We start from the raw sequence: 25,000 nt of genomic DNA on the forward strand, positions 1-25,000 counted from the left end.
TTCACATGTTTGGACACATAAATGTTCATATATGTTGCAGGCATATATTGTGTTCTCAGATAAGTCAAATATATGTATAGATATATGTCATGCTATTTAAAATATAAGTACATATATGGCCATATATCACATTTTTGTATGGGTTTCCTCTGTATATTTGTGTGTCGCAGATCGAGCTCGAGGCATCCGTTTACGCCTACCCCTCCTGAACTCCCGGAACAACAGTAAATCTTCTCTGCGGGAGGATCCCGAGGCAGGCCGAGGAACGGGTTTCCCCAGCGGCTCCGGTCGACAAAGCCCCGAATCCCTGGCGCTGGGCGAACTCCTCTCCCTGCCAGAACACAAGCGTCCCCGTGTGGCCACCGGCTCCACCCGCTGCACCGGCCTCGTGACCCCGCCGGCCTCTCGTGACTTGTTGGGCAGCGACCCCTCGTCTCCTCCCCCGGCCCCCCCGCACCCCGTCACGCTGCCTCTGGGTCAGTCCTCGCCTCGACCGCGCCGGCTCGACCTGGACGCCACGGTGTCCAACTGCAGCCTGAGCAACAGCCGCTCGCGCGAGAGCTTTCACAGCATGCGTCGCGCGTCTTCGGTGGACGATATCGAGGCCATGCGGCCGGAATGGGAGCGGAAACACCGGACCCGACCCTTATGCAGCAGCACGGGTGAGAAAACTGAACTGGAAATGTATGAAATTAAAAGTAACATTTAAAGTCCCCTTGTAGTCAATCATTTTATACCTTAAAACTCACCAAAATGACATATTCAAATGTTTATTTTCCTCAAAATAAAATTTGTCATGCCTTAAAATATCTTGAATGTAACTCGACACCCTAGGCTCATGTAGTATACGTGGTTCTATGAATATGCAAATGAGCCCCGCCTCCACTCACTCACTCACTCACTCAGAGATCCACTCGTTGACGATCACACGTTTATCTGATTGGTTACAAGGTAGTTTGTGACGTCAGAAACACCAGCGATTTCAAAGCGTGTTTTTGAGACTGTCTTTGGTTCACTGCAGTTTTAAGGAGAAAATACTCAGCAATGCTGTCGACTTATGAATTTACACATGGTTTGTGTTAAAGCATATTAAAAACACCACATAGACATATAAACAAGCTGGATTTTCACTACAGGGGGACTTTAACATGTTACAAAATATTATATTTCAAATAAATTCTGTTCTTTTAAACTTTCTATTCATCAGAGAATCCTGAAAAATGAAATGTATCACAGTTTTCAACATTGATAATAATTATAACTGTTTCTTTAGCATCAAATCATCATATAGGAATGATTTCTGAAGGATCATGTGACACTGAAGACTGGAGTAATGATGCTGAAAATTCAGCTTCGAACACAGGAATAAATTACACTTGACTATATATTCACATAGAAAACAGATGTTTTAAAAATCTATATTTTTTATAATATTTACAGACCAAATAAATGCAGCATTAGTAAACAGAAGAGACTTGCAACTACAATTGCAAAAACCTTAATATCGTACCAATCCCAAACGATAGTGCAGACACAGTATGATTTGCTAATAAAATACTGTTAAATGTCAAGAGTATTTCCGATATAAACAGAAGACTTTCAACATCCCGTTTCTTTCCGCAGGGGCCGTGAACAACAAGTCCAGCATCCTGAACTCTACCTCTGATTCAGATCTCATGCGTTACCGCGCTATCAGTAAAATCCCCCAGATCACGCTCAACTTCGTGGACTTTAAAGCGGACCCGCTCATCTCCCTCCCGCCCGGAGAAATGGACATCATCGCTCCCTGCAAACTCATCGACCGTACACACAACGTCACAGAAAAAGTCACTCAGGTAAGACGCTTCTCGCTTCTGCTTGTTATCCTAAAGTTGAAGAATGCCAGGGCTTGAATTAATCAAAGGGGTCATCGGATGCAAAATTCACTTTTATATGGTGTTTGCATATAAATGTGTCTGCAGTGTGTGGACACAACCACCATACAATGATAAAAATCAAGCAATATGCTGTCATATGTCTCATGCTCCGCCCACGACTGCTGATGGACTGTCCCGTATTAGCATATTTCCCGTATTAGCATATTCATGCATTAGCATATTCCCTGTATTAGCATATTTCCGCCCTCAGCCATTTGTATACTGTCCGCCAAGGCATCAATTTACATTGTCTTGTGTCGACACGCCCCATTGAGAGAGAGGGGGGGGGGGGGGCAGTTGCTCATTATCATTTAAAGAGACATGTACCGGAACGGGCCGCTGTGAACAGAGCTGTTTTTGAGGATGTAAAAGGGTGTTGTTTTACACAACCATTGAGGAATTTTAACTAAAGTACATTACAAACTTTACATGAAGACCCTAAAGAATCATGACAACTTGTAGAAACTGGGCATCCGACGACCCCTTTAAAACTACAAAGCTGAAGGGTTTGATTTCAAAATCAATAGTGGTGTTTTTAGCGTTTGCTGACTGTGTGTGTTTTGGGTTTTTGAGACTGAGACCGAGATTGAGATGTGTGTTCTTCTGCTCTCAAAAACATCATCATGAGATTTTGGCGGCCCAGATTAAACGTCTCGGAAACGCTTTTGCTCAAACACAGTTTTTAAAGAAAGCTGTTGATGTCGGTCTTGATGTGATTTGCCATTTCGAGGGTTTATCTGGGAAAGTTGAACTCATATATCATTCTGTGTTTGAAGATGCTGTGTTTGGGACTGACTTTGAACACATACACTCTTAAAAATGCGTGTTCACTCACAAACGTCACACTCATGGACTCTCTGTCTTCTGTGGGACACGAAACCAGATGTTTACGATGCCATGAAGTCTGGATGAATGCAAGACATCAATAAAAGTATCAACAACCTTAACATTATCTTTGATTCAGCTATTAAAATGAAGTCACGTGGTCCTCGGTCAGTTTGAGTCCTTTTTAATCTCTGAATGCTAGTTTTCTTTTCAAAACGTATTTTAATATTTGAGAACTCATACAGTTTGTAAATTAATAGTAAGTTAGTTAAAAAAAAAGTTATTTTAGTTGGTAAAAATTAATCAAATTAAATTTCTTGATTCCCGAAGTTTATTATTTGTATTCAGAATGTATTCTACTTGAGCTTGGCATAACTTGTAAAATGTATATTCATTATAAAAATTCTCATGGCGTTTTAAATACTTTATTAAATGACTTTATTTTCAGGTCTAGCTTATCACAACTTTAAAATTAGGCTTCCTCATAAATCCAGGTTTTCCAAAACTTGGTTCTTCAAAGGAAACAAACAGTTTAGAATAACAATATCTTGATTTTTATTAATTTGTTTTTGCTTATTTTAATGATTGTTTGTCTAATTTTAAATAATTTGAAGTCATCCTGTTTGAGAACTGCTGCACTTTGTTATTTAACAAAGATACTTTATTTTTAAGAGTGTAGTGAAAGTCAGTTTCTGGATAAAGTTGTCGTCTGGAATCAGTTTAAATTCTAATGTATTTCTGTGTGAAGTGTTAAAAACCAAATGTGGCATCAATGCATTTACATTTATGCTTTTAATGCAAATGCGTTTGAGGTAAACCTTTTCATGCATGGATTCCCTGGGAAATGATGTTTGATGACTGAGTAACTTCAGTGTCTGACCTCCTGCGCTTCATTCAGTCCTCATTACTCTGAGAAGAGTTAAACGCTCATCTTTCCCCCCCGACGGACGTAACTGGGTTAATTTAATACTCACGACGCGTGACGCCCATGTGCTGGTGCTCATCTCTGGTAGATTAAATGAAAGAGGGCGGCAGGGATTGACGCTTCGTGATGAAATCATGACAGATGAGCTTGTGTTTCTCAGAGTCTCTGAGTTCGAGAGCGTCACGGTTCCTGCACACCTGCTGTCCTGCGTACATGGTCACATGATGTGTGCATTTCCTTACGTTTCAGTAATGCAGCGGATTATCAGGTCATGTGACATCCAGTTGTTTCATATGAAGCATATTCAATACATCCATGTTTAATACTAGTTAAATTCTATCAACAGCATGGAGACATAATAATAATAACCACCAGAAAATTAATAAATAAATAAATTGTTATGCTTATTTTTTACTTAATCTTTTTAAATTATTTGTAAATTTATTTTTCCATAAAAAACGTGGTATTTATACTGCAAAGTGTCGAAACTAAGATTTTTTTTTTATATATAGTAATTTGCACAACTAATTTTAATAATTTCTTACTTAATTATTTTATAAAGAATTGTGTTATTTGAACGGTAAAGAAAATAATTACATTACTAAATTATTTGAATGCATGTTTTAGTTCATTATTATTAACTAATTTTAATATCTTTTCATTAATTGTTCCTACAAAAATATGTTATGTGTACTGCAAAATGTTTAAATTGAGAAAATAATTTGATGGAGAAAAGAATAATTGAGGAAATTATGTGCATTTTTGTTTTTTAATAATAACATTTTAATTCTTATTCTTCAGTACAAAAATGCTACAAAGTGTCTAAATTGTCCTTCTTGGACTTTAGTTATCTGTTATTGATTTACTTCCTGTGGGTGCTTATATCCTGAATCGTTTCACTATACCTCATAGAGTATATTTATCATTTAATTAATTTAATAATTTAGATTAATAAGCATCAGATTGTGGGCAACCGTTATCATCCCTTCATCATAAAGTGCTCTTTTTTGTTGTAAGCATGATGTGATAACTTTAATTAGAGCGATTAGATAATCTCTAATCAGTGTGTGTGTGTGTGTGTGTGTGTGTGTGTGTGTGTGTGTGTGTGTGTGTGTGTGTGTGTGTGTGTGTCAGCGAGCGTTCGGCGTGTCACTTCCTGTCCCGTCCACCACAGATAAAGCATAATGAAGCTGTTTCTAATTTGTCCACAGCAGGATTTAAGGAAGAATTCACTATTGATTGCCGCAGTGAGTCAAGTGTGTGTGACTGTGTGTGTGTGTGTGTGTGTGTGTGTGTGTGTGTGTGTGTGTGTGTGTGTGTGTGTGTTGTGCTTTAAGCTTTTGTCCGCTGGATCAGACTGTGTATTGAGTCTATCTACTACACTACCTGTCAAAAGTTTGGATTCTCCTGCTAGTTGTTCATTATGACTAGTTTTAGTAATAGTAAAAATTATAAATAAGAGAAATTAAAGTCTGGTAATGATAATCTGATCAATCATGGCGTATCACAAATAAAAACTCAATAACACTTTACAATAAGGTTCATTATTTAACATTAAGTATTGTTCATGAACTAAGAATGAACAATACTTCTAAAGCATTTATTAATCTTAGTTCATATTAATTTTAACATTTACTAATACTTTAGTAAAATAAAATATTGTATTGGTTAACATTAGTTAATGCACTGTGAACTAACATGTACAAACAATGAACAGTTTTATGTTTAACATTAACAAAGACTAATAAATACTGTAACATTTTTTTTTCATCGTTAGTTCATGTTAGTTAATTAACTAATTGTAACTAATAAACCTTATTGTAAAGTGTAACCAAAAACTCTTATATTTGAGCTTCTTCTTGGTCTAGATTCCCTCTGGACATTCATAAACACTTCATGAAGATCTTCCTTCACCTCAAACCAAAGAAATTCATGTGTAAAGTCTAATATCTGTGATTCTGGCAAACGTGAGTGTGTCCAAACTTCTGTCTGTGTGTGTGTTTGTGTCGAGACCGATCGCCGTCTAATCCAGCAAACTCACTCAACAGGCTAAAAGCTTCAAAAACACAACACACACACTGTTAATTTACGGAGGTTATCATATAACAGCGTAAAATAACATCTATATGTGTGATTTGTTTTCTCCAGTATGACAACCAGGCCGATGTCTGCTGTAATATTGTGTTATTTAGTTTGATGTGTGTGTTTCAGCTTTAAGAAATGAAAATACATTGGCTGTTAAAAATTTGGCATAATTAATTTATGTTGCTCTCTTTATTTGATTAAAAAAACAGTAAAAACAGTGAAATATTATTCCAGTGTAAATCAGCTGTTTTCTATGTGAATATATAGTAAAGTGTAATTTATTCCTGTGATCAAAACTGAATTTTCAGCATCATTACTCCAGTCTTCAGTGTCACATGATCCTTCAGAAATCACTATAATATGATGATTTGATGCTCAAGAGACATTTATGATTATTATCAATGTTGAAAACAGTTCATGTTTGTGGAAACAGTAAAAAAAATTAAGGATTCTTTGATAAATAGAAAGTTCAAAGGAACAGCGTCTATTTGAAATATAGTCTTTATATATATTTTTTATAAAATGTCACTTTTGACCCATTGAATGTGTCCGTTCTGTATAAAAGCATTTTTTTCAAAACTGCTGAAAATTCAGCATTGCATCACAGGAATAAATTTAATTTTACAATATCTTTAAATAGAAAATAGCTATTTTAAATTATGATCATATTTCCCAATATTACAGTTTTTACCGTATTTTTGATCAAATAAAAGTGACTTTAAACTACCAATGTAGGTGGGTCACAGTTTCTTTCTTTCACACCCCAGCTGTGTGTTTAATTCATGTTGGGCTATATTTAGTGGCACACACACACACACGTATAGATAAATCAAGAACACACCGCAGGAATGATGCATTAAGCTACACACGTTACACAGAAACATTCTTGTTTTTCTTTCTATAATCCACCTCTCTCTCAAACACACACACACACACACACACACACACACACACACACACACACACACGCACACGTATAGATAAATCAAGAACACACCGCAGGAATGATGCATTAAGCTACACACGTTACACAGAAACATTCTTGTTTTTCTTTCTATAATCCACCTCTCTCTCAAACACACACACACACACACACACACACACACACACACACACACACACACACACACACACACACACACACACACACACACACACACACACACACACACACACACACACACACGAGCGCGTTTACCCCCTAATCTGTGTGTGATTGTGTAGGTTTAGCCAGAACATTGTATTTATGTGTTTCCTGTAATCTCTGCATTGTAGAAATGACCTTTGACCCGCGAGAGTCTCGTTCCTCTCAACGACCGGAACAAACGTTTAGTGACCCACAATCCTGCAGTACCTCACGTCACCTGACAGGGGCAGTGTAGCCTATCACAGTCGAGCACTGCAGTCACATGACTCTTGTGTTCAGGCAGGTTACCATGGTGAATTTGGAATGTTTGAGAAGTTGTCATGCATACAGCTCATGTTTAAAACGTGAGAACTTTATAAGTAGAATGTAAAGAATGTTGGGTGGAAATGTATTATTCTCTATTTATTTATTCATTAGGAATGAGAGGGGAGGAGTGAATAAAGACACAAAAGGACAAACATTTTTGTTTAATTTGAAATAATGTGCCTGATAAATCATATAAAGACTAGGAACGTGTATTAATGAAACTCCTTTTACTGCAAGTGTCTGTCTGTGATAAAATATACATCATTTAATCTTTCAAACATGGTTTGTTCAGCCACGCAGGGTTTGATCATTAATTTAGACTCATCAATAATGAATGATTCATGTTAAGAATTCCCTTCCGTTGACATGTCTTAAAACACTAAACTGCTCTATATTTCCTTGACTTTTGGAGATAAAAGAGCTTGATGTTCCTTTCAGAAGTGAAACTTTCTGTCGTTTATTGAGGAGAAACTGAAGTTTCTGCCGTCAGACGGATGAATTAATGCACACATATGATCAGAAACTTCATCTCTTCAATCACAGGAAGACCATAAAGAGGAAGTTGGGTTGATATTATTATTATTATTATTATTATTCATAAACAGCAGAAGAACGAACGAATGATAAAAGTAAAATGGGGTCTTGAAAATGATCTCTTATAGTTACAGTGCTAAAAACCGTTACCTAACATTATAAAGAGACATCACAGAGAGAAAATGAATAGATATATAAAAAGATACATGCCATAGAAGTGTGTCCGCTCCCTAAACAGACTGTGGCGTGAGTGGTTTAATACGTTTATAATTAGAACATTACATATTCATTATTTAGAGGAGATGCAGATGAAGAACATGCTAATTTTATCTCAAGCTGAGACATTCATTTATATATTTATCTATTTATGTTTTATTAAAGATTCAGTCTACAAATCAAACAGCAGTCCACGTATGACAGGCCATGGAAGTAAATGGTGCATTTCATTTTAAATGGCTCTTATCATACATTAGCCATTACAATATTAGCCTTTTTTGTGACAAAAATAGATAGGGTTAGCAGTGTTTCCCCTAGAAATGTTTCCAGCAGCGGTGCTGTTATGTGCCCGAGGTTGTTACCAAGCCGTGCGTGGTGGGGTCCGGTGGCATGCACCCTGGAAGATTTTTTTTTTAAAATAACCCCTTAAACCATGACTTCTGGCAAGTTTTGTGGATAGAAATGGACATTTTGAGAAAAACAAATATGACATACCATCAACTGATTCAAGGCATGATTATTGCAGCACGTACCTTGAACTGCAGTCACAAACAGAAACCTTAATTTTATAATTTTAGACAGGATCGTTCATGTTTTCTTTTGTGTTCATTTTCAGCTTGTTAGAAATTGTTTAGGGGAAAAATGAAACGGCACAACCCAGAAAAAGATTATTTACAATTTATTGAAAATTTTATGTTAATGGGAAAGGCCACACCCAATCTGTGAGCACTTCATTTTTCTTGGCTTTTTATAGAAGATCTCTAAGGCTCTTTGGTAATTGAATGATATTGTGGGGATATTTTTTGTTTTTGCAAGAACTCTTATGCTCATCTAGCCTGCATTTATTTAATCAAAAATACAGAAAAAACAGTAGCCTAATATAGTGAAATATTATTACATGATGTTCTTTTTAAATTTTTATTAATCAAAGAATCTTTAAAAAAAAAAAAAGAGCATCACGTATCATCATATTAGAATGATTTCTGAAGGACACCAACAAGTTTAGTAGACTCATCTGAAAAATTAAATATGATTTAACGTTAACTATCAGGACTTTGAGCAGTAGGTGATACTTCCTCGTCATCATGGAGAGCGCAGTTCGTACCGCTTTCTCCTTTCCACAAGCGCTTGCTCTCCCGTGGCGTCTGTCGTCGCTATGCAACCATGAACAGAGGCGCGCTTGAAAAAACGACCGCGCCGGCCGCATTTGAAATTTGCACGCGCAAAAAAACGTGCTATGTGAACGGCCCCTTATGGCAACGTGACATTAGTCTAATCGAAAATATTTCCATGTGTGGCTCTTTCCTCCTTGTTTACAAGTGGATTCAGAGCCACCGCATGCAGCGCCACCGGTCACCATGACAGTGTTTTTAGGTGTGTAAGTGAATGAAGTGAATGTCGTGATATTGCTGATCATGGAAAGAAGGCGCTGCGCCGCTGCTGAATACATTGTAGGGGAAACACTGGTTAGAGATTACAGCTTTTACAGTTTAAACTTACAAAAATAAACTTACAGTGTATTGTCTTAGAACATTAAGCACTTTTATATGAAAAGGAGGAAATGTGATTCCTTGTGATATTAAAACTCTAAGATAAAGATATTAACAGATAGATAGATAGATAGAAAGATAGATAGATAGATAGACAGACAGATGAGGGCACATATAATATAATATCGTGGATCATAATCCTGCTGTGTGTGTGTTTTTCTGCTGACTCAGTGTGAGCGGCTGCTGTGTGTTTGATGGATGTGTGACAGCGAGTGATGAAAAGCGAGTGATGATGCCCTTTAAAGTATGATCATAGTTCATAAAGTATTTTTGGGCTCTACTAGAACAGGTTTGCCACGTCATGTAACGTAACAACCAGCCAATCATGGCGTACGCAGTGATGATGTCACAGGATGCTCCCCAGCACCGTCATAAAGCACGTCATCAGCTTCAATGTCTTCTGGAAGACGCTTGTCTGTGTAAAGAGAAGGAAAATGGCGAGCGAATGGTTTAAACGCTGTATAGTTTACAGTTAAACGTTTCTCTCTCAGGGAATCATGGTTACATACATAACCTGAGACGTTTCTCCTGCTTGAATGTTGATTATTTTCCTCATATTCTCCATTGTTGCGGCTCCTCTTTTCCCAGTCTGTCAGTAACGCTCTGTTTACTTCCTGTCTCTATGAAGCCCCTGCTCCTGAAAAGCACACTGTGCTCTGATTGGTCGGCTGGATCAGTGTGTTGTGATTGGTCGAGCGCTTCGAGTGTGTTTGGGAAAGTCCCGCCCCTTACCATAACCGCCAGTTTAACACACTATTAACTGACTCAACCAGGCCCCGCCCCTTTATTCTGCGCATTAATTATTATAATGAGGAATATTGTGACGTGTTCCTTCCTGGAAGAAACTCAAGACTGAAGAAAGATGAAAAGCAAACACCCCTCCCTACACAGGTGACCCAATTTGACACCGTTGGAGCCATTAATCTTGATTGTGTGTGTGTGTGTGTGTGTGTGTGTGTGTGTGTGTGGGGCTGATCATGGTGTGTAATTGAAATAGGCGCCTGTTCTAGACTGCATTGATTCGAACCGTCACTGCCCTCATCTCTCACACGCCAGAAACCTTCAGCGCAACAGAGTGAGATTTACAGTCTATGATGTTTATGCTTATCTAAAACAGGGTCATTCACTTTATGCAGAACTAATTGAAAACGTGAATATGCACAGGGTTCCCACGGGTCCTTGAAATCCTTGAAAGTTTGTGAATCTGGAAAACAAAAAGGCCCTGGAAAGTTTTTGAAAATAACCAAAGATAAAAGTCCTTGAAAGTGCTTGAATTTAAGTTTTCTGGAAAAAATCCCATAATATTCCCTCCGGTCCGCTAATGTGTTTGTAACAATGTTCAGGGAAGAAGGAGGCGGGAACCGGCGAACAATCAATATATACTTTATTTCAAATAAAATAAACAAACTAAAATACCGCCAGCAGCCCCTCGCGGACGACTGCTGGCTAATATAAAACACAAAAACCTAACACAACTAAAACACAGGCTGTTCCTCTCTCGATCATCAACGTCGTCGCTCCCCCTTTATGCTTCCGCTCCTCCGTGAGAGATGCGAGACCGGTGTGTTTCACGGATGCTGCTCATTAGCAATTATTAGCGTTATTCTCTCACGTCCCTCGGCCGTCCTGTTCGCCACAGTGTTGTTTTGCCAACACATCTGCACACTAGCTTGCTTGATATACGCGTTACAGATATACGAGGTACTTTGTGTTGTACTGACGTTCACACGCGCACAAAACTACTACCACTGAAACTTGAAGTTTTTCACACACTCTCACACACTCAGGGAAGATCTCGTATCTCCTGCACAGGGGTCGATCAAACCGACAGCACTCGTTCTCCATAGCCTTTAGACATTACTGATTACATTACATTATGTTTTCCATTTCTCTTCCACATTCAGCACAAGCCGGATTCCCCAGTGAACAGGGCTATGCTACAAATACAACATATATGTGATGTGACCCTGGACCACAAAACCAGTCGCATGGGTCAAATTTTTGAAATTGAGATGTATACATCACATGAAAGTTGAATAAATAAGCTTTCCATTGATGTATGTTTTGTTAGGATAGGACAATATTTGGTCGAGATACTATTTGAAAATCTGGAATCTGACGGTGCAAAAAATTGAAACATTGAGAAAATCTCCTTTAAAGTTGTGCATTTATGTTCTCGATTTTGCTGCATTCACTCACAAAAAATTATGTTTTATATATTTACGGTAGGAAATTTACAAAATATCTTTATGGAACATGATCTTTACTTAATATCCTAATGATTTTCGGCATAAAAGAAAAATTGATAATTTTTACCCATACGATGTATTGTTGGCTATTGCCACAGATATACCCGTACGACATGTGACTGGTTTAGTGATCCAGCGTCTCGTATACATTGCGTCCCAGTCAAGCTGTCGTAAACAAACAAGAATAATTTCCTCATTTCACTCGCCACCTATTTTTATCTTCACGTGTTCAAGCGCAGGAACACGATGCCATTATTTTCAGTTATGCACAAACAGCATGTGTAGTAGTAATAAATCACGTCTGCTGGCCTGTATTCTCCACCATCGCTCATGATGTGTGTGAGAACGGCTTCAGGTGTGATTCCTCACCAAACAGAGATTGAATCTAGAAAATAAATGTGTGTGGCCGTTCTGTATCACTGAGCCACACTTTAATGCAGTGCTCGAGACTGCAGTTCATGTGGGATCATGTTAGTTCACTTAAACGAGAATCACTCACTCGCCCTCGTGTCATTCCCGACACGCAGGACTTTAGCGCTTTTGCAGGACACTAAAGAAGAATGTTGCCTTTCAATGAACTTTAATTGTATGGAGAATTTTTTTTTTTTTTTTTTTTGAAATATCCTTTTTTTTGTTCCACAGAAAAAAGAAAGTCGTGCAGGATTGGGACGACATTATCATTTTTGACAGAATTATCCCTAATAAATAAATCGCCAATTAGTAAAAAAACAAAACAAAAAAAAACGAATAAATTCAGTATAATTTTTGACTAATAAATAGCCATATAGTGAGAGATACATCAATAATTCCATTACTAATTTTGACTAATAAATTGCCAAACATCAATAATTCTGTTATTAATTCTGACTAATAAATAGCCATATAGTGACAAATATATAAATATTTCCGCACCTAATTTTGATTCATAAATTGGCAAATAGTGACATCAATAATTCATCATTTAAAACATCAATAATTCCATTATTAATTTTGACTAATAAATAGCCAAATAGTGACAATAAAAGCATATATAATTGCATTAATTTGAACTAATTTTATGTATTTATTTTTTGATGGCTAAAACAAATGAACTGATGTAGATTTCTCTAAAATTAATTAACGCACTGATCTAAATATTTTTATTTTGACTATTAGAATGACATAAAAATATGCATAATATATTGAATAAAATAGATTATTCTGGGAAATTAAGTGTTCTTCTATCATAGTCCATAAGATTACTATTCAAATTTGAATTACAATTCTGCATGATTGTTTGTTTCTGGAATTGAGTCGTGTAGTGAAGAGCGTCAGAAATCCCACATTCTCACCTTTACACTATTTCATTGAATCTGGCTTCATCATATGTGTTGATGTTCACTGCTTTTAATGCGAGAGCGGCGGATATTTGCTGAACCTCTTCCTATCCTCAGCTGGCCAAGTTTAAAATGTCACTTCAAAGCTTTAATTACCCGAGTTGGCCTCTATTAGCCCCGATGACCTGAAGAAAACACTGCATTATTGATGGACTCTCTCACGCCTTGAATGAAGTTTTGTCACTAATACGCCGTCGAAGTCTTACTGGATCCGTCACTCGTGTTAGTTTACTGTCCTTGTGATTTCCAGCCGTCACTTCTGGTTGTTTGCTGCGACTGCGAGGGACGTTAGATGCATTAATCGAGCGTTATGAAGCGTGTCTGAGGCTTTATTTGTCTTTGGATTCATCATGTCATCCGTCAGCATTCAAGTTCCTCTAGTGAACAACAAACGCCATCAAACTAGCGGTTAATGAAGCCTGATTAGCCGTGGAATCTTTGAATTTAACGATTTGTGAACTTTAGGCGTAAATTACTGAGGTGGATTTAAATGCAATATTTGACACGATCACTGTTTAATCCAAAATATTGTGTTAAACAACATTATCTTATGAAATATGTATTTATATATATATAATATATATATATATATATATATATATATATATATATATATATATATATATATATATATATTTAGTAGTTTACATGTTTATATTTAATATTGTGATAAACAGCATTCATTTTTTTAATGTATAAATTATATATATCATTTTAAAATGCTAAATATACATATATACACCACCCAAGTGTGGACGGAGAGCGTTTTTAAACGAAAACGCCGTTTTTAAAATGTATCCGGATTTTTTGCTAACTGTGATTTTGTTTATGTACATTTCTGAAATACATAACTTAGACAGTTCCCTCTGATTATAACAGATCACTCAGTTTAATTATAATGTGCATTTTCTGTAGAGCTGCTTTTAAGTGACATGTATTGTGAAAATCGCTTTACAAATAAATGTGAATTGAATTGAATGAATGAATGAATGAATGAATTGAATGAATGAATGAATGAATGAATTGAATTGAATGAATGAATGAATGCCTGAGCTTCACTAATGAGGCTTTCACTGCAGACGCATGAGAACGAGGTGAAGAACGAGTGCCAGGAACATTAGAGGAACATTACTACACAGTTTAAAGAGCGCTCGCCTCAAACCTTTCAGCGTGAAGCTCAGCAAAGCTTATTCACATCTGCAGTGATGCATCGTGATGCCGACACCAGACACCGTCAGACTAACTGCTTTTAGAAGATTAAAATACAGGGAATATCATAGATGGCTTAATCATAAAGCAGCCGTTTTGAGCAATCATTGTTACATACACGTGTAATACCGTTTATTATTTATTATCAGTGTTGGGAAGCTTCTTTAAAATTATGAGCAGCTTATAGCTGAATAAAGTATGTATTTATAAAGTAGTTAAACTACTTAAAAATCAATGTATTTATGCATATTATTATATGTTAATAATTATATATACAATTTAAAATTATATTTATTTTTAACCACAGAAAATTACAATACATAATGGGGGTTTGATAAGTATCGTATTAGAATTTATGTTCCGTATTTAAAAACAATATTTTTATTTTTATCTATATTAAATTATAATATATTTTGTATAAATTATATATTAAATGTATATAAATATATTAAACTACTTGTATATATTATACATATAAATAAATTATATGATATTATTATAGTATTTATACATCACATAAAATCACAATGCATCACAGGGATTTTATTTATATCATGTATGAGTTTATATGTTTAAACTATATATTTATTTTTATTATATATTCAATTTATATATATATATATATATATATATATATATATATATACACACACACATATATATAATGCCGAACAAGACTGAACAAGACTGGCAAGGTGGAAATTATATTTACTTAATTATTCAGTAAAACTATATGTTATTGCGAATATTATTGTTACTTATCAATGTGTCATTGTTTTATTCGTTGACTTTAGCTAGATTCGTTGCACGAAGAGCAACATATGATTGATTCAACCGGTGAACAATAAAACAGGTGTTGTTAAGCTAAGCAGACACAAGTCTGACTCTCAGCGTTACAGAAATATCCATGTTTGGAAAATAAACCTTTTCGTCTTACCGGTGTAGTTTTTTCAGGCTCCCTGGAGACGCTGGTCTGAAACTAACTGGGCTAATTCGAGCTGAGATGAATGTGGTGTTCGTTCATGAACCGACACATGATGCATGACGTCCTCAGAGCGCTAACGAGAGTCTGCGAGGCGTTAGAGCGCCGCCCTACAGGTCATACAGGTTATGACGATATGATGATGAGAAAACAATAACAGGACTCTCGTTTCTGGGTCAACTGCCAGTTTTTCAATAGTACAACCCTCTACACACACCTTGGCAATAGAATCACCATTGGCCAGACTGATATACGATTTTATAATAATTACACTAAATCAGCTTCTCTTTGTAAAATGGCACAGCTTTTTAAATATCTGAACGTACTCTTAACATCAGTCAATCAACTAAATCTGGGTAACCATGTATGAATGCATATTTGTCATTTTAACTGAATTTAGGACTGGTGGTGGTGCTTAAGATATTGTTGATCATTCAGTGTTTCTATAAAAAAAAAAGGAAAAAAAAAGATAATAGTAATTGTTATTAAAGTATAATAATCCTACACCTTATTATACTATTAATAATGACAATATACAACACACTAATGATGAGCTGCTTGGGTTCATGAACATTAATCACGTTGTCAGCATTCGCTTGAACTGATTTGCTGAAATCAAAACAGGGATTCGCATCAGCCAATAAGATTGCGGTTTGCGCATTAGTCCCGCCCACTTCTGCTTCTTCTTAAAAGCTAAACAATTTCAAACGAACTGTTATTTTGACAGGAAAATACAACAAACACGACGATTCTGGGTGGTATGTAACTCTCTCTCTCTCTCTCTCTTTGCGTGTGTGTGAGAAACGCAGCGGCGAGTCGTGTGCCTTCACACTAGACTTTACGATACGTCAAATACAGGATCCACTGAAGTGAATTGAAATAGTACAGATCGCTTGACGGAGAGCGAAACTCTCAAACACTCTCAGTGTTCAGCGAGTGAATTTATATCAGTGCTAAACTTATACTTATAGCCTCTAACACACACTAGCGAGAAATATTGAATAATTTATTAGCCAATGGCTAATGATAGTTAGAGTGACAGTCACTCATTTCGGTCTTTTGTCACGCACTCCCGCCACACATTGTATTTCTCACGCGGAAAAACTATTTATAATATATTTAATATGCCGCAGCGCCCAATATTTCTCTGACCGCACCGCTCTCAATCAAGCGCGTCACCCTGGTGTTTTTAGTCGAGCCCGCCACTTATCAGCCAATCAAAAAAAAGAAAGGGGCTACACAATAGCCAATCAGAAAATAGCACTATTGTATCTGGGTAAGATTTAACGCAACAACCAATGAAAAAAAGCATATCCTGGAATTGTTCACGTGATTCTGCTACAACATCTCCCGAAAGTTTAGTTCCCCCACAGTGGAAACCACTGGAGTAACTCATGATCTCCTGTTTTAGTGTTACAACAAATTCACAACTTGTTTGACAGAAACAATGACAACTTGACGGCTGTTAGAGAATGTTTCCCAGATAATTAGCATCAGTTTTTCACGAGTGTCTGTAACTTGTTCACTGACAACACCTGCTCAGAACAAGTAGTCTAGGCCTGGTCATATTTTCGTTACCACATGATGACTGCAATATTGTCATGAAACAACCCCGTTCCCGCCGTCTTCATAACTTGAGAGCCCTGGTGAAGATTTAGACGCATTGTATTGGGTTGTAGTTTCACCCATCCTGATGTGATGAAAAGTATCCGTCTCAAATGAAACGAACATCATTTTCTGCCCATAGTCGTGACTCTGTGAAAGTGTCGGCATGAGGAACGACAGAACTGTCCTTCACTCCCCTTCAGCCGCCTCTGCGTCACGTTCCCCATTATTCCTGGGTCTTTGACACCTTTAAAGCGGATCTATCCGGTCAGCATCATGTGACGTTACTCAACTAAAGGCCACGGTGGATCTGTCTTCAGAGACTGAGAAGGTCCATCGATGATTCCCGTTGACATGCCTGTGATTTTATCTCTAGCTCACGGCTGTGAAGTCATTTTTCTTAAGCTATTAGATAAACTGCTGAAAGACTCGTTCAGGCTGCTTTCAAAGACCCGTCACACTAAAGAGTGAAATTACAGATGATAGGAGCAAGAGTTGAGCGATAAATAGAATATTCACAATTCATTTCACTGGCAATATAAAATTAAGCAGCATATCGCAGTTTTATTTGCACTTTTTACTTATGTATGCACTATGGTAGTTTTGAATCTATTTAGCAACAATTTCTCTTTAATCATCTAGTCATTTTCTTAAGCCATTTAATAATATATTTTGTTCATATTTTAATTTATTTTATAGACTATTCAAATATTTTCCGTGGATATGTATTTTTTTCAATAAAGACAATCAATGCATGTTTCACACTATTTTCACATAGAAAAATTACAATATTTAATATTGAAATAATGACACGGGTCATTGCAATAAATTTATATAAATTTATAAATATATAAATTTATATTATATGTTTAGAAAATATATATTTTTATTTCAATTTAATATATATATATATATATATATATATATATATATTAAATTGAAATAAAAATATATATTTTCTAAACATATAATGTTTAATATTGAAATAAGTGACGTGTCATTACAATAAATTAAATTAATATATAATTATAATAAAAAATATATTATATTTTTTTCTAAACATACTATGTTGTCAAAATATATGTAAATTTATATAGTATATTTATTATTTATGTACAATATATTTATTATATAATTCAATTTATATATATATATGTATATATATATATGATTTGAACAGGTTTGGATAATGTTGACAGTTCATAAGGACATTTTCCGTGGATCCCTCATTATAGTGAATGTGGAATGACTCACAGAAGGAAGGGAAAGCACCTGGTTTTACAAAAGACGTGTCAGCACATTGAGAGTGTGTGTGTGTGTGTGTGTGTGTGTGTGTGTGTGTGTGTGTGTGTGTGTGTGTGTGTGTGTGTGTGTGTGTGTGTGTGTGTGTGCGTGACAAGTGTAGAGATGCCGACCGCAGCACTCCAGTAAGTGGGGCACAGAGGATCCGTGTTGGGAGTAATGGTGTCGTTTGTTATCCCGGCGACGCACGAACGATACGAGGAGCGATTCCTTTGCTGGATGACACTGTGGCACCAAACACATTTAAGTGGAACCTGTTGCAACCCGAGAGCTTTTGTTCTTCATGCCTGGAAGCTCCGGTTCTGGAGGTCGATTTCAACCTCGAGAGTTATTCGAAATCCGTCAGAGTCGGAGCGTTTTCATCCTAATGAAAGCGCCTGGAGTTATTCCAGGACATCGCTCAGATCAATGAAGGAATATTCACTGCAAGCTGCCATAAAATCATGAAAGATTAATTATCAACACAGGACGCGCGGCCCCTGAGGCTTTCTCAGGTTTAATTTGAAACACCCAACGTCCTTCTGACTTAATGGGGTTCTGTCGACATCATAATGATTAAACAGACGTTTTAAACGGATAGTTCCTCTCTCTATTTACTCCCCCAAACCCAGCTTACAATACAAAAGCAGAGAGTTACCAGCATGCAGAAGGAAAACGCGAGTTCCCGTGTGTTTAGTCGCGTTTGAAGGGAATCGTCTTACACAACGCTTTGACCTCATCGATGTGTGTGTCGTCGATTTCCTCTCCTTAAGAACATAGTTAACATTTACAGTCCCTCCAGCCACAGGGAGATCATGAACTGGCCTTTCAGAGAGCGAGTGACTGTACAAATCTACAGTCTTTCAGCTTGAGGAGTGTTTAATGAAGCTGTAAATCCTCAGATCAGAACTAACTGCAGTTTTTATGGTGCACTGAAGTTAACATGATACAGAATATTTACTTTTGTAAATAATAATGTGAACATTTTCCAGAGCTATTGGGCGGTAATTGTTTCTCTTGGGGTCGTACGGTATTTTTAACATTTACAGGAGATAGTCTGTGATTTTACTGCCGTCTGAATCCAGAATGTCAGTGTTTTTCTCCCGCCTCCCACATAATATTCCCCTGCCGAATTACCTACTGTTTTATGACAAACACAAAGGTCATGTGGTAATTTCATTTCCATCTGACTCCACATCGAGTTTACAAGGAGAGATCCCTTAAAAATTCACTGTTTAAAGGAGTAGTTCACTTTAATAATTTAATAATTTACTTCATCCACGTCATCCAAGATGAAGGTTTTTGAGGAAAACATTCCAGGATTTTTCCACATATAGTGACTTCAATGTGAGTTTGAGTGCAGCTTCAAAGTCTCGACACGATCCCAGCCGAGGAATAAGAGTCTGATCTAGACTAACCAGCGCACATTTATAACCAAAGAAACATTTATATACTTTTTAACTACTAATGCTGGTCTTGCACTAGCTGTTGGCGCGTTTCCACTGCATGGTACGGCTCAGTACGGTTCGGCATGGTTCGGCGCGGCACGGTTCGGCTCGCTTCGCTTTTCCACCGCGTGGTACGACTCGGCGCGGCACGGCTCGGTTCGCTTTTCCACAGCGTGGTACGACTCGGCGCGGCTCGCTTCGCTTTTCCACCGCGTGGTACGACTCGGCGCGGCACGGCTCGGTTCGCTTTTCCACCGCGTGGTACGACTCGGCGCGGCACGGCTCGCTTCGCTTTTCCACCGCGTGGTACGACTCGGCGCGGCACGGCTCTGTTCGCTTTTCCACCGCGTGGTACGACTCGGCACAGCTCGGTTCGCTTTTCCACTGCGTGGTACGACTCGGCGCGGCTCGGTTCGCTTTAGCTCGGTTGCTTTTCCACTGCAGTTAGTACCGCTTCAAAGTGGGTGGGATTATGACTGATCGTTATAGTTTATCCGCTCCTCGGCAACCAACAAGAGGAACGTCTGCGCTTCTCGTCCACTGACCACGATTCAGCCATTTCTTTTTTGGAAGTTTTTTTTCTTCAAGCAAGTCAAGCAAGTAGTTTTAAAACAGGTGCTACAGCGGTGGCTGTTACTGGCTATTTAAATCCAGCGGGTTTGATGTCTCGCAAATACAATGACGCTGGTAGTGACGATTCTGTCTGTCTGACCAATCAGTGATCTACAGTGCTTCCACGTCACATTTTAGTATCGGTACGGTACGCTTGGAATCCAACAGAGGTGGTACCATTTAAAGCGAGCCGAAGCGAGCCGTACCGTACCGTACCATGCAGTGGAAAAGCGCCATGTGATGCGACACACATATGATGCGTAATCAGGTTGAAAGGTCAAGCTTGACATAGGCGTAAGAACCGACCCAGAGTTTACAGCGAACGTGCAGAGACTAACTCAAACGCCATTTACAAAATAAAAATAATAATAAAAAGTAAAACAACGATGTTGCGCGATTGAAGTTTTTTCTACTCTACATTTCTAAACCGGAACGCGCTTGACCTTTCAACGTGATTACGTAATGTGTGGCGAATCACAGAACTAGTACAAAACGAGCATTAGTTATTTATTTATAAAATGTCTAGATCAGACTCTTATTCCTCGGCTGGGATCGTGTCGAGACTTTGAACTGCACTCAAACTCACATTGAAGTCACTATATGGAGAAAAATCCTGGAACGTTTTCCTCAAAAACCTTCTTTTCTTTTCAACTGATGAAAGACAGACATGAACATCTTGGACGACGTGGTTGAAATAATAAATTATTAGGAAATTTTGATTCTGAAGTGAACTACTCTTTTAAATCCTTTTTGACCTCTGCGGAGCACCGTACGGCTGCGCTTCACTTTTTAAAGATTTAGCCTACGCTTTTATTACTGAAATGCTGGAAAGTATTTACAAGAACAGTATTTTATTATTGGTGCGAGACAGTTATAATATTTAAAAGATGGATAAACACTGTATTTGCTGGCCTTTCTAGAAATATACTGTGGTAAATATTCTGTTGGAGGAGACCTCAAACAAAATGCTTCACAACATCATCATCATCTGTTGTTTTTACCGTACAAGGCCGAGCGCTAACGTGTTGAGTTAGTAAAGCGCTCATCTGTGTGTTTTTAGACAATTTTTGTCATAATCTCATGAATAAACATCTCTTTGATGTGATTGGGCGCTGCGCCTGAAAGAGATAACACATAAACATCAAAACATTAAGAGGAAGTTCCTCTGATATTTACATGTTACAATCAGTGGAAGTATGTGTGTCTCTAATGACCACCAGGGTTGATTGTGACGTTTCTGGAAGATTTCAGGATAATCGCAGAATGATATTTTCACAGCTGTGAGTGATGTTTTCCAGAGTTTTTCCACAAATAGGCATATTAGTTTATGTTAAAACGGTAATCCAAATGCATGGACATTTTATATGCAATTCAAATACATAAATATATATTTTTGGAGTGTACTGTTTTAATTATTCTGATTTCTTTTGATTATTTTAATTTACTCTATGTACAGCACTTTGAATTACCATTGTGACTGTTTGTAACTTATTTTATTTTTTTATTCTAAACTGTTTTAATTATTCTGATTTCCTTTGATATTTCTTCTATGCCTTGCCTTACTAGAAACAGTTGATCTCAGTGTGCAGTATCTGTTCTTCAGTCATAAAAGCCTCTGAGTTTTACAGGGTAAATCAGACATTTATAGAGTTGATTCCATTTAAAATAATCAAGAGCTTTTGAATTTAAGATGGACACTTGCTAGAGGAGCATTTAAAGGTACAGTTTGTGATTTCTGCAGCATTTACTGCATTAATCTGATCTGATCTGTATCTTTGAGTGTCCTGACTGGACCGGACAGCACAGACTGAACCAATGGCATGAATTTGGGGGCGGGGCTTTGTGTTTTCTCAACCAATGACAGACGGGGAGGGTGTTTGAGACTTTCATTCATTATTTTTGTTATTAAGTTTTGCAGGTTCTGTTTTGCCATCCATTCATCTATCCATTTATCGTTTTATCCATCCATCCGTTTGTCCATCGTTACATCCATCATTCTGTCCATCCATTCATCCATCCATTTATCCTTTTATCCATCCATCCATCATTTGTCTGTCCATCATCCATCGTTTTATCCGTCATCTGTCCATTCATCCATCATCCATTCATCTATCCATTTGTCTATCCATTCATCCATCATTCTGTCCATCATTCTGTCCGTCCATCCATCCATCCATTGTTCTATCCATTCATCCGTCCATCCATTCATCATTCTATTCGTCTGTCTCATACATCCATACAGCTATCGTTCTATCTGTCCATTCATCCATCCATCCGTTTATTCATCCTTCCATCCTTTCATTCATCCAGCCATCCATCGTTCTATCTGCTCATTCATCCATCCATCGTTCTATATGTCCATTCATCCATTCATCCATCCATCCATTGTTCTATCTGATCATTCATCCATCCATCGTTCTAACTATCCATTCATCCATCCATCCGTTCATTCATCCTTTCATGCATCCATCCATCCATTGTTTTATCTGCTCATTCATTCATCCATCGTTCTATATGTCCATCCATCCATCCATCCATCCATCCGTTGTTCTACCACCTCTCCATCCATAATTCTATCCATTCATCATTCTATCCGCCTGTCTCATCCATCCACCCATCGTTCTATCTGTCATTTCATCCATCCATCCATCATTCTATCCGTCCATCCATCCATCCATCGTTCTATCTCTCCATTCATCCATCCATCCATCATTCTATCTGCCCATTCATCCATCCATCCATCGTTCTATCGCTCCATTCATCCATCCATCCATCGTTCTATCTGTCCATTCATCCTTCCATCTGTCATTCTATCTCTCCATTCATCCATCCATCCATCGTTCTATCTGTCCATCCATCCATCCATCATTCTATCTGTCCATTCATCCATCCATCCATCATTCTATCTGCCCATTCATCCATCCATCCATCGTTCTATCTCTCCATTCATCCATCCATCTGTCATTCTATCTCTCCATTCATCCATCCATCTGTCATTCTATCTCTCCATTCATCCATCCATCCATCGTTCTATCTGTCCATCCATCCATCCATCGTTCTATCTCTCCATTCATCCATCCATCCATCGTTCTATCTGTCCATCCATCCATCCATCGTTCTTTCTGTCCATTCATCCATCCATCCATCGTTCTATCTGTCCATCCATCCATCCACCGTTCTATCTGTTCATTCATCCATCCATCCATCATTCTATCTGTCCATTCATCCATCCATCCACCGTTCTATCTGTTCATTCATCCATCCATCCATCCATCATTCTATCTGTCCATTCATCCATCCATCCATCGTTCTATCTGTCCATTCATCCATCCATCCATCATTCTATCTGTCCATTCATCCATCCATCTGTCATTCTATCTCTACATTCATCCATCCATCGTTCTATCTGTCCATCCATCCATCCATCGTTCTATCTCTCCATTCATCCAGCCATCCATCGTTATATCTGTCTATCCATCCATCGTTCTATCTGTCCATCCATCCATCAATCCATCGTTCTATCTGTCCAATCATCCATCCATCCATCGTTCTATCTATCCATCCATCCATCCATCGTTCTATCTGTCCATCCATCCATCCATCCATCGTTCTATCTGTCCATTCATCCATCCATCCATCATTCTATCTGTCCATCCATCCATCGTTCTATCTGTCCATTCATCCATCCATCCATCGTTCTATCTGTCCATTCATCCATCCATCCATCCATCGTTCTATCTGACCATTCATCCATCCATCCATCATTCTATCTGTCCATTCATCCATCCATCCATCGTTCTATCTGTCCATTCATCCATCCATCCATCCATCGTTCTATCTGTCCATTCATTCATCCATCCATCGTTCTATCTGTCCATTCATCCATCCATCCGTTCATTCACTGCAGTATGAATAAACGAGTCTCTCTTTTATCTTTATCCTCCTCCTGCTCCTGGAGTTGGAGTTGCTCTCAGCACACGGGACTCTCAGTGAGTTCACAGCAGCACAGGTGTGTTTATCATGTCCCTCAGCGACCCAGGGGCTCGTTATGCTAATTACCCGTCTCATCACGACAGGACCTCTACTGAGAGCAGTCGGCGCTCTGTTCAACATCAATTATGCATTTCAAGTAAGAGATGAGACTCGTTCCTGTTTCACAGCGCTCTGCCTTCCTCCTCATGTCTGACTACAGGTGGACGGGTCGAGCCTGACTCTCGTAATTATGCCCCGGTTTAAGCTGGATCTCTGAGTCAAACTACGGTGGCCGAGAGAGCTCAACGCGCTGCAACTGAACAAAACACACGCAAATGGAAAAACAGAAAATGATCCTATAATTTGGTAACTGACTACTGAGTAAATGCAATAATAACTGCATTTCTTTTTTCCCCGAAAGTGCTAGAATATTAATTAATTGAACTGTTATGGAATCAGAATTAAATCAGCATTTACTCAGTAGTCAGTAACCAAATTATGGGATAATTTCAGATTTGAATTGAACAAATCAGAACTAATCTAAACAATTCTTTCTAAAGGTGTGTTTACACAGACTTTCAAATAATAATAATAATAATCGCTCCAAATGATTCATAATAGTATATAAGTAAAATTATAATTTTTTGTCCATACTCTCAGAAAAATACACATTTATTTATTCTTCCCTTTTTTTTATCACGAATCTGAACCAGATCTAAATAAGAACCTGTTCTCCATTCCCAACCCTGATGTTTTAAAAAG

The 25,000-nt window shown here is 37.7% G+C and overlaps 1 protein-coding gene across 2 annotated transcripts in view; it reads left to right on the forward strand.

Moving 5' to 3' along the window:
- kcnh2b (potassium voltage-gated channel, subfamily H (eag-related), member 2b) overlaps window positions 1-25,000 on the forward strand; it is a 239,100-nt gene that overhangs the window by 132,207 nt on the left and 81,893 nt on the right. For both annotated transcript variants that reach the window (XM_077218949.1, XM_077218956.1), the window contains exons 4-5: window positions 171-662; window positions 1,624-1,835. In XM_077218949.1, the coding sequence (XP_077075064.1) occupies window positions 171-662; window positions 1,624-1,835 (704 nt within the window). The remainder of the gene's footprint in view (window positions 1-170; window positions 663-1,623; window positions 1,836-25,000) is intronic.

Source organism: Siphateles boraxobius, unplaced genomic scaffold (assembly GCF_051911475.1).
Source record: "Siphateles boraxobius isolate OS27281-9 unplaced genomic scaffold, OSU_SipBor_1 12, whole genome shotgun sequence".
Taxonomy (NCBI): Eukaryota; Metazoa; Chordata; class Actinopteri; order Cypriniformes; family Leuciscidae; genus Siphateles; species Siphateles boraxobius.